We start from the raw sequence: 12,097 nt of genomic DNA, 5'->3' as shown, positions 1-12,097 counted from the left end.
ATAGGACCTACCTTCTTGAAATGAAAAATCATCGGGACTTTTCGGCGTTCTTTTTTCCACAAGCCTTATTGAGCTTACTTTGAAACTAGGTCGATTTGTGTAAGATTGTCCCAAAATATTGATTTATTTATTTATTTTATCATAACAGTTATGCTGGCCTGTCAATTCTGACCTCCACCGATGAACAAAGCATAGCAAAGTAACTGACAATATATTTTAGAAACATGTGCCAAAAGCATATAATAATAATTTAATATTAGCATAACATAATTGTATTAATATCTTATAGAACTTTTGGTGTTGTTTCAGGTCTGCCTACGCTAATTACAAATAGACAGTAACGTATCCGGCCCCGACCTGCGATAAAACTCTATAATGTGGTCGGGCGTGCGCCCACGGGGTGTGCGTAGATTGTGTACTTAGTACGCGCGAGTGGTGGGAGGTGGGTGACAGCATGCGGGTGTACTGCATGGTGTTGGCGGCGCTGACGCTGCGCTCGGCGGCCGAAACTGCGCCGCGCCGGTACGCAGCGGAGTGGCGCGGAGCGCGCGACCGCGAGCTAGCGCACGCGCGGCCCCTGCACGACCTCTTCGACCCCGAGCCTGAGTCGGCGGCGCTAGCGCCCGCGCCGGTGCCAGCGCCGGCGCACCAGGTCCCACCATCTCTACCCGCTGGCGCTCTCCACAAAGAACGACGACGCAACCGAGCCTGGTCTAAACGTGCTCCGCGCCTCCCTTCGGAGATCGCGAATCAGATGATGCTACGAGCTTCGCGATCCAGTCGACCTTATGATGTACCCCAAATTGGTAAGTTTAGAATTTACTTATTTTTAGTGATGTTGCTGATATAACAACGGTGTAGAATCATAAAATAACGATCTTTCAATAGCGCCTAGTCGACTAGTCTAAAAGAAATAAAAAGCTTAATCTTAAACACGCTCAAAGGCACGTCTTTATCGTGGGATGTGCATCTCCTGGGATAGATTATTTTTGTTTTGTATTTCTGAGACTAAAGAACTAAACTTAAAGGATTAGTTTCGCTACTTCTCTGCGTTTGGACATTTTAGAACATTGTTGCTAATTCATTTTATAGATAGAAAAAGATACGTGAGAAAGTAGTTATAGTACATTGTGCAACGTGGGGGGGGGGGGAGGGGGTATGCAATATTCTTACCACCGGAGTTACACAATGTTTTTCATCACACTTGCGAAGAAAAAACTAATTTTTAAGCGAAATAATTCATAAATACGGTGACATTTCGGTTTTCGGTTAAAATAAGGTTCGTACAATAAACAGTTCAGTACTACTACTACTACATTTCAAACATTCGTCCGCCATATTGTCATTCTTTGACAGGTTAGACATTTAGTACTGGTTTAGTTATTGTGGTTGTTGTAATTTCTACAATACAACAATTAAAACATTTTGGTACTTTTGCGTAGCATGATACACCTAATATTTTATACTCTTATTACAGAAAGCCACCTATTTCCTGTTTAATAAGGTTGAAAAGCAAATCAATTGAAATCAAGAATCAATATTAATACTTACAATATATTATGCTTAAATATAAGTTCACTGCATTCGCACAAATGTGTTCTAGTGTACATGAGCAGACGCAATCACTAAAATTGAAATGTTAAATGCGCATTAGAGAACAGACCTACTGCAATCATCTCCCAATGAAATGTGTAGCCGTCATAACAGACATCCGAACGAGCTGCAGGACATTAAGTGGGCATGTCGAGTGCGGATAGGCGGCAAATGTCAAAAGCTAGTATATAGTCCCACGTAATAGGCGGCGTGTGCACAGGTTCACCGCAACCTGTGATCCGTTTAATATGTACAGCATTGCTGCCTGTCGTAGCGGCCTTTGTGCTCAACGCATGTGCATTTGCCGATTACATAGTCACAATGTACAGGGTTTACCAGCATCAGTTTAGCATAATTAGGTATTATTAGTTACAAATCGTTTGTTATTCCATAATATTGAATCAGTAATTACCAGATCAGTTTGCAAATAAAATGTGATTTAATTAATAATAGGCATTGAATAAAATAAGCGAACAACAAATCATAATTATGTTTCGTGTTACGCTTAGGTAGGTACGCATTGCATATTTCATCATAATAAAATGTTGTATTTGTAATGCAAGCCCGATTTACTAACCTACTGCTACCGTAAAGTCTTATGTAATCAAAATACTAATTGGGAAAAATACGCCACGGAAGAACAGCTATTATATATATACCAATAACCTGACCACCCTTTCCCAAAAACAACAACCCTTCCCTTCGATCGTTGAATAGCTCTAATATGCTTACCTTAAGGGGCTATCCGAGGTTTTCATCGATTTTTGACAAGTTTTGAATCGTATCTCCTACTTTTGCACTACAGATAGAATTATAAGGCAAACGGCTATCGGTTCTTCAATCTTTTCTCTCTATTTTTGTCTACCGGATTTTGAAAGAAATGAATATTTCTTTTTTATGATTTTTTTAAACATTGTCTAAAAAAACACTTTTTTCGTATCTCGATTGCTGTGAAAGATCTAATATACATATACGAATCTACATACCTATTTGGGTTCGTCTTTGACGTCTCTAAAAACGCTAAACACGTTTTTAGAGCCTTTTTTATTTTAAACTAATTAACACCTAAAATTATTCAACCTTGATGCCAAATATCTCGAAGACAATGAACTTTGAAGTAAATATTTTTTTATTTACACACACACACACACACACACACACACACAAACATTTTTAGGATATTTTGTACTAGATTATAATTTATTCAAAACAAAACTAATTAAATTGTATTAGAAATAGCAGTAGCTAATTAGTTAATATTCCCAATATTAAGTTAATTATATTATTTTTTCTTAGATAACAATATTGTATATTACCTATATTTGTTAATTAAGTTCTAAGCCCTAGATATTATGGAAGAGCGGAGTCTTCTGTCACAAGTATTTTATACTTACTAGAAGACTTCAACCTTTACACCTGTACCCTCTGTGTTAACAAATAAACATTTTTTCATTTTTTTCATTTTTCAAATATGGGATACTATATTGCTTAAAGCCGTTGATTGCTTAGCCATAAGACGAAAGGGGACGATGTCACGTGACCGTTTCTCCATAAAAACGTAGTCCCATTTTCCTCTCTGATTATTAAAATTATAGAAAACAAACCATTTTGATGTAGGTACATTTACCACAGATTGACCGCTTCTGCATACAAACGTAGTCTTCATTTTGCTCTCTGCATATTAAAATTATAGAAAAAGAATAACCATTTTGATGTACACTTACCACAGCTCTGCCCCTTCGTTTGATTTGTTTCGATTTTTTTTAATTATTATGTATATGAGTAGCAGAATAGCTTTTAAAAAATTGTATAGTATTAGATTATTGGCTCCCAAGTAATAATAATTATTGTAGGCGTAGGGATGTGACGACCCCATCGCCCGCTGGTTTTACCAGTGCAATCAGTCAACGCAGGGCAGCTTGTGGCGAGCTGTTGGGGATTAGCGACCTCACGTACCCGAGTGCTCCTGGGGAGTTCTGTTACCCGCAAGGAGGGTGGGTGGAACAGGATTCTCTGCCTCTGGCTTGCCTTAGCCGGCCGGCCAGAGTGGAGTCGTTAGAGCTATAAGCTCCAGGGGTGGAAGTGAAATATGCATAAGACGCGAGTTGGCACAGTGGCTGTTAACAGCCACTGGGTAGAAAGCGGCGCACACCTCTCGACACCCCTGAGCCGCTCACACCGGTGTTGCCCTTGAGCCATCCTAGATGTCGCTTTTTGTGGGGGCCCATCTTGTGAGGGCGAGTCACCGTCTGCCGGAAATAAAATTGCATACCGTTTTATTAGGCAGGCGTCCGGTTTTTTACCCCATAGCTCAGTACTTAGTCCATCGCTTTCACCCAATAACCTAGTTCATTTTAGATTCCATCAACTCTCAATAGCCCTTACACCCTGGCGGGTGCTGCCTCTGCGTGCGTCCCATGACACGGGCAAGGGCAGCATCCGCTCGGTGTACCCCTTACATTTCATTAAAGTGTCAAAAGGGCCTCTACGTGTTGGCTTCGGCTCCGCGCACGCCTCCCAAAGGTCCGGAACACCATTGTTCCGTGATGGGAAAGACATTATTATTAAATAATCGACCACGAGCATGTCGGGCCATGCTCAGTGTAGGGTTTCGTAGTTACCATTTTGTACGTATTTTCACTAAGAAAAGAAGATTTTTTGCAATGACCTTCGAGCAACACGGAAGGGAGGCGGCATTCGCACTATTTCCCCTCTGCCGAGGTACAAGATTAGCGCGTCAATCTAATCTAGCGCGGGTAATAAAACTAGTTGCACTTGGATTTTTCACTAGACCGAGTCCAGACGCGCGCGTGAACACTGCTGCACAAAAATGCCTGTTTGTTCGGTTTTTTGTTATAAAAAGAGGTCGGGGACATCAAATTTACAAAAAGAAAGTGTTACATTTCACTTGTAATATTTTTTTTTACATATCATACGTTTAATTACATTCAAACACAATTATTATATTTTAGTCTCATGTAATTGTTGGATTTATCGATTTTGCTCGCTCAGTACAAATTGCGGATCGGTCGAGCGACAAATCCGACTTCTCATCGCTCAGAATACAATAACATACTTCAACGAAAATGTGTTAGTGTGCGTGTTGTGACACTTGTCACTCGTCCGTACACAAAAAGAGATCGAGGTTTGCAAGATTTGTCTTTGACGTGTGTCATTTTCTATGTATTTGTGTCGTCATTACAGATTGGATTTTGTATGTAAGTGTGTGAGAAGTGCGACTGTGTGCACCTTTCCCCCCGCGAAAAATGGCAGAAAGATTTGTACGGTGAGATATCGCTTGGGCCCCTCCCTTCCGATGTGTCGGAAGCCGGTGTTGCTCGAAGGCAATGACTCTAAAACGACTGAACCGGTCATGTTTGCCATAGTTTTCATTGAAATTATTTATTAAGTTTTTGTTTCACTTTTATTTTTCATATTTTTGGACCCATGGTTCAAAAATTGGGGGGGCACATTTATTTTTCTTTCGCAGCGATTTTTTCCGAAAATATTAACTATATCAAAAAATGGTTTTTCGAGACCATTATTTGTTTTGAAAGACCTATCCAACGATACCCCACACAAAAGAACATTTTGCATAGGAGGTACCCCAATTATTATTTTTATAGTTTTAATATTACCTACCGTTCTGTCACAATGCATGATTTATGTATCCATGTCAACTTGCAGCTTTCTAGCACTAACGATCACGGAGCAAAGCATTGGACAGAGAGACATGGCAAAACTATAAGAAAAAACCGGGCAAGTGCGAGTCGGACTCGCGCACGAAGGGTTCCGTACCATAATGCAAAAAAAAAAAAAACGAAAAAAAAAGCAAAAAAAAAACGGTCACCCATCCAAGTACTGACCACTCCCGACGTTGCTTAACTTTGGTCAAAAATCACGTTTGTTGTATGGGAGCCCCATTTAAATCTTTATTTTATTCTGTTTTTAGTATTTGTTGTTATAGCGGCAACAGAAATACATCATCTGTGAAAATTTCAACTGTCTAGCTATCACGGTTCGTGAGATACAGCCTGGTGACAGACGGACGGACGGACGGACGGACGGACGGACAGCGAAGTCTTAGTAATAGGGTCCCGTTTTACCCTTTGGGTACGGAACCCTAAAAAGGGTTTCTAGGTGACTACGAAACCCTAAAAAAGGGGCATAGATACACATTAACTTTTCACAATATATACAATAATTTTGAAAAGATATTTTCCACAATGTTATGGACATTTTCAGGGTGGAAAATGGGGACTACGTTTGTATGGAGTAGCGGTCCTCCGCTATTCCCATGGTAGACCTGTTAAATTTTACATTAAACGACTCATTTTAACACGTACCTAACATTTACTTGATACCTACACAATCTAGGGATTAAAGTAATTACGTGTGGTCTAATTCTAATCTCAACTTGTTATTTGCGCGTCTGACTGTACTCGCCGCGCGAATCAGTATAGTCGTATCATCGAGAGCGTGGAATTGCATATGTAGTAGTATTGTTTGTTTACAGGCATTCTATATTTGAATTTTCTATTTTCTTGTACTATCAGCATACAACCACTACAAATGCAATTCCATCTTCTCGATAATTCAACTATACTTGGGCTACCGACCGGTTCCATGCCCCTCGCCCTCGTCGTAATGAGTGAGGTAAGTGTTAGGTAAGTGTTGAAATGTATGTATTTATATTCTACCTACCATCGCATCGAGTCGGGCACTGCTTTTAACACTACGTGTAGGTGTTTCTAGAGAAGACGCACTTGCCCTATGGCCTCGCCTGACCTTTATCACCCTAGCTGCGGAATATTCGGGTCTTGTAAGACGTAATCGAGTCTGAAAAATAAGTGATGAGGCTCAAATTATAAACCCGAGGCGAACATTTTACCCGCCTTAGTATTTCGATTATATTTCGGCTTAATTAACCATCCTCTTCAGTCAAACAAGCCGTTTTCGTGGGCTTATTCACTTAAAACAAATTAGTAGTTAGTAAAGGTGAACTTAATATCTTAAGCTATATTAAGTACAAGACAACTATTGGCCTTTAATCGCACTCCACAACCACATCACATCTCTTGCTAACGCGTGGTATCAGAAAGTGACATAATACTACATCATACAAGTAGCATGCGCAATTTGCTTGAATAATTCGCCTACTAATGTCATATATCATTTTAAAAAATGTATTATAATGATTATTAGAGAAGCTTGATCCTACTAGAATTTTACAAGTAGGTACGGTCAGCCAAGAAAGTAGTCTACCACTTTTCGACTCTATCAATCAGATGATAGAGTCGAAAAGTGGTAGACCACTTTCTTGGCTGACTGTACATAGAAAAATTTGAATTTAAGGCGTCTTCTAGATAGCACCAAATACTGAGAACACGATATTATAGAGAGCGCATATGCTCGGGAGAGAAACATGCGACCCAGACAGGCAAGATCAGATATAGAGTACAATTTTATTGATATTCTGCTAAAAAAATACACGTTTATACAAAATTAAAAAGTATATTTTGTCATCATACAATTTATTTAAAAAATATCTTATTTTGATTCGGTAACTATAAGAGGTAATTAGTAGTTAACTACCGACCGACCAGTAAATATCACGGTGCTCATACGGTGCTGAATAAATTAATTAACCGACTTGGTCTTACATTTACATTACATTTCAAATCTTTTTTGTAGAAGGAAAAGTGTGTTGCGAGGCCTATTTTTTTTACATGTAATGGTTTTGATGGGATTATTTCTTCGCTAAGTTATAGTATAAGATTGAAATAATATTAGTTTTATTGTAAAAATATAGGTATGTTTGGAATGTTTTTGTAATGTTTTTTTCTATTAAGCAGTGTTCATCCAATTCCGTAAAGGGCACCAGAGGCACCTATATGAAGGTCTCAAAAATACCTACTCGTAACATAATTATTTCTTATTACACTTGCTCAAAACGAGGTAGGTAGGTACTTTGTGTACGAGTAGCTGTCTAGCGTTCACAAATTATTTTTTTTCGAAATAGTACTTTTTACAGTACCAGAAGTAAAATATAAATAAAACCGGCAAAGTGCGAGTCGGACTCGCGCACGAAGGTTTTCGTACTATTACGCAAAAATCGACAATAAAATCACGTTTGTTGTATGGGAGCCCCACTTAAATATTTATTTTATTTTGTTTTTAGTATTTATTGTTATAGCGGCAACAGAAATACATTATTTGTGAAAATCTCAACTGTCCGTCTGTCCGTCCGTCTGTCTGTCACCAGGCTGTAACTCATAAACCGTGATAGCTAGCTAGGTTCATGAGTTACAGCCTGGTGACAGACAGACGGACGGACAGACGGACAGCGGAGTCTTAGTAATAGGGTCCCGTTTTCACCCTTTGGGTACGGAACCCTAAAAACGAGGTTAATAATGCAGATCACAAAGCAAATGAAAACATAACCTGACAACGCCCTACAAAATTAAAATATTATCCTAACTGCGTCATGTCGGAATAAGCTTGGAGTAATGAACAGAATAAAGCCTTGGTAATATTAATTTAAGCTTAAGACCCACAATGCACTGACTTAAAACCTTCTTGGATTACGGTGTTCGGGTTATGGGTCCCAACTAAGCAGATCAGCCAATGGCTGCTTGCATTCAAAACAAATTCAGCCAAACCCAACTTTAAATACTCATAACTATAAATGTAGTTAGTTATTTAAATCCTAATTTTAATCAGCTTTAATAGTTCTAATTAAACAAGTGAGAAGTGAGTGAGAGTTTTACTTATAATCCTGATTATTATTGAATATGTATATTTCAATTTACATTAAGGTGAGCCTTGTACGCCTCACTAATCTTATGTATTTTATTAATCTTCTTCTTCCTCGCCTTTTCCCGTTATACGAGGTCGGCTTTCCTTTTTGGAGTCACCGGCAATTCTATTCTGAACGTCTTCCTTACTTAAATTTAAGCTATCGATATTTTTTCTATAGATTTCGTCGATGAGGTAAACGTCTTCCTCGTCCTCTTTTTAGGGTTCCGTACCCGAAGCGTAAAAGCGGGACCCTAGTACTAATTACTGCCCTACACCATTGGGTTAAAGCGAAAAAACATTACAAAAAAAAACATTTTGTATGGGTATCCAAAAATTTTTTTTTACTTTTTGTTTTACCGTTCTCTCGCAATGCATGATTTATGTATCCCTGCCAAATTGCAACTTTCTACTACTAATGATTAGACGGACAGACAGACAGACGGACGACATGGCGAAACTATAAGGGTTCCTAGTTGACTACGAAACCCTAAAAATGTGGTAATTGTGTTAAGGTAATATTAATTATATATTTAAAAACTGTTTATATTTTTATCTCATATTCGCATTTGGAATATTGTCAGTCGGTGCTTTAGGAGTAGGTTGGTACGCATTATGCGTGCGTAATGTGGCGTAACAAGCGGATGTAAGGAACGAGTACTTACAACACAGGCCTTCTTGAGCTTACCTACCGTGGGGCTTAGTCAATTTGTGTATGAATATTGTATAATATTTATTTATATTTATTTTATTTGTTTACTTTCTCGTCATTTTCAGACTCGAAATCCTCTCATGAGGGTTCCGTACCCAAAGGGTAAAAACGGGACCCTATTACTAAGTCTGTCTGTCCGTCTGTCTGTCACCATACTGTATCTCATGAACCGTGATAGCTAGAGAGTTGAAATTTTCACAGATTATGTATTTCTGTTGCCGCTATAACAACAAATATTAAAAAGTACGGAACCCTCGGTGGGCGAGTCCGACTCGCACTTGTCCGGTTTTTTTATAACACATAGTACTTTCAACTTTACTAATCAATAAAAGGTTTAAAAACCCGGCAAACTTTACTTTATTTTTATAGTTTTTTTTAACCATGCTTTTCAATTTTTATATTAGTGGGTCCACTGAGCCATTTTGAGCTAAACCGGAGATTGATAAATAGCCAGGTGAACCTTGCGAAACCGTAAAGAGGACTTTGACTACGGAACCCTCGAGAGGAATCAGTAGGTGTATCGATTCGAACAACGACGCACCACGTACGGTCCTTGTACGTGCGACACATACCAATGCATTTGCAATATTTATTTCCGTTCCTTGGTAATTCTAGGTCTAAATATAGTTAGGCTGGTGGGTAAATTTTTTTTTATCGTAATTTTATGAGGATTTCAGCATAAATATAGTTTCAGGCTGATTCACAGTTTTCTAGAATCGCTTGAGGACCGGACATTTTTTTCTGGTTCTGCAGATCGACAAAGTTTGATATTCTTATTAAAAGTCTAAAAGTCACCCCCTGTTAATTCTTTATAGCGCAATTAATTCGCAAGAGACCCGATAGTAGTTATTTACGATACAAGTACGGAAAAGAGGAATACGAAACGAGTGGCGACAAATTAAAACACGACCGAAGGGAGTGTTTTAAATCGACACGAGTTGCGAATTACCTATTTGCACGTGTATCGTACAAAGTTTTACAGTACATATGGTCCTTTAAACTTTTTACATACGCACGAAAAGTGCTATTTTACGCACTAGTGCGGGAAAATAGGACCATATGTACTGTAAAATATTGTTTTAATTTATGTGTTCAAAACGCCAAAGTTGTAAATGTTATTGGTACCGGAAATTGTTAACTTTGAAAAAAAAATCTCGAATATAAAGAATTAAAAGAATTAGCGGGGGGTTACATATTTTTACAATTTTGATTAGAATAGGGAATTATAAAGCAACGTCGATCTGCAAGCCAGCATAAATTCTCCGGTCCCAAGCAATTCTGCAGGAACACTGTGTGTTTTATATCGTTCTTTCTTCGTTTCGTATGATTGGTATTTCTTGTAAGTATTTAAATATTTCAAGTTTTCACCACACCAACGCGAGTACAATACTATATAACTGTAAAGGATGACTCACGCTAAACCTAATTCTATGACGGCTGATCGTGATCACGTGGTGTTTTCCATAGAAAACGAAGGTCCGGAAGCTCCGGTTCGGCCCGGGCCTTACGTGAGTCATCCTTAAATCATTACAAATCAAATTCAAACAAACGTTATTGAAAAATCATCATTCAAATCATCAGCTCTACCAGCCAACATGAGAAAGCAACTCAAAATTTGCATAAGATTATATGTGACGTTCCACGGGAAAAGGTACCTTATGAGGGTTTCTAGTTTCGGAGATATTAAATGTTTTGTAAAGAGGTGAAAAAATGCTCAATTTTTTTTTATTGTGTGATCTGAAACCTTAATGCCTAACGTTTGTTTACCTGTTTTTATTTTTGTTATAAGTTAGTTATAAGCCTAGTAATGTCGTCTCAGAGTTTAGTAGAAAAGGTACCTTATGGAAAAAAGATTGAAAATTCCCAAAAAAACTAGTCAATACGGGAAAAGAAGTTTGGTAGAGAACTGTATTAGCATTCTGCAAAACTAAATTGATAATTTTAGTTCTGGTTGGGGCGCCTCGCAAATATTATAACCGTACATAGACCGACATCACAAATCCAAGTAGACTGCTATTATACCAAAGTTACTCTCGTCAAGTCTTTCTTAACTAGAATAATCTTCATTTGGTTTGGTCGCATGCAGTAAATCAGCCATTGGTTTGCTGAAAAATACCAATACCCGACGCATTACCTTATGGAATATCTGAGGTCATTGAACTTCAATGCCGCTTATCTTCAATAGCAACCGAAATATATTATTGATAAGAAATAGACGATTTATACCATCTTAACCCCAAAATATTATTAGTTTATCCTAACTGTTCCATCATCATCATGCCTCATCATGTAACTTGACCACAAGGTACCTTTTCATTACATACAAATTATTGGTCTTTTTTAAGATTATTATGACGAAGAACTAATTAAATTGGGGGCAGTTTAATGTAAATTAATATTTTCTATTCATAAAAGATAAACTATAATATGATTGATATTTTGTAGTGATGTATTATTAGATTTATTTCCATAAGGTACCTTTTCGTAAATGTATGGAGCAAATACTGTTATTGTTATGTAAGTTTAAAGTGGCATAAGGGGTTAAATATAGTATTTAGTTGGGGTTTTAGGATTTATTTCATTTGAATGACAGAATTTCTTTCATATGTGCTCAGAAAAATTGATTGTGTGTCACATTAAAAGTAAAAATATTCAATTTTGTGATTTTATATGAAAAAGTCAGAAAATACATTTTCACCTCTAAATCGGTATTGTTTTTTGCTTAAACTGTCTGTCAGTGTCGTTTTCTAATAGATAAAATTTAAATCTTGAGAGCTCATTGCAATCAATCGTGAAAATGAAATAAAACTTTATTTTCAAGAGATTGGTTAGTATACACATAAATCAGTCGATATCAAAAGTTTCTATTTGCATTACAGAACAAGTCGCAATATTTTTTTAATCTCAGATATATAAGGCATTATTATTTGTAGTCAACTATGTAACTTACTTCAGGAACATAGTTTTTTAGGCGGCTAAACTTAAAACTTCTCT

General features: G+C 37.6%; 1 protein-coding gene across 1 annotated transcript in view; it reads left to right on the top strand.

The window, feature by feature from the left end:
• Positions 1–352: 352 nt before the first annotated feature.
• The window catches only part of LOC134794399 (uncharacterized), a 75,099-nt gene continuing 63,354 nt past the window's right edge, over positions 353–12,097 (top strand). Inside the window, exon 1 of the mRNA XM_063766210.1 lies at positions 353–806. Coding sequence (XP_063622280.1) covers positions 455–806 — 352 coding nt within the window. The 5' untranslated portion in view covers positions 353–454. The remainder of the gene's footprint in view (positions 807–12,097) is intronic.

Source organism: Cydia splendana, chromosome 10, assembly GCF_910591565.1.
Source record: "Cydia splendana chromosome 10, ilCydSple1.2, whole genome shotgun sequence".
NCBI classification, from domain to species: domain Eukaryota; kingdom Metazoa; phylum Arthropoda; class Insecta; order Lepidoptera; family Tortricidae; genus Cydia; species Cydia splendana.
This window is presented reverse-complemented; position numbering and strand designations above follow the sequence as displayed.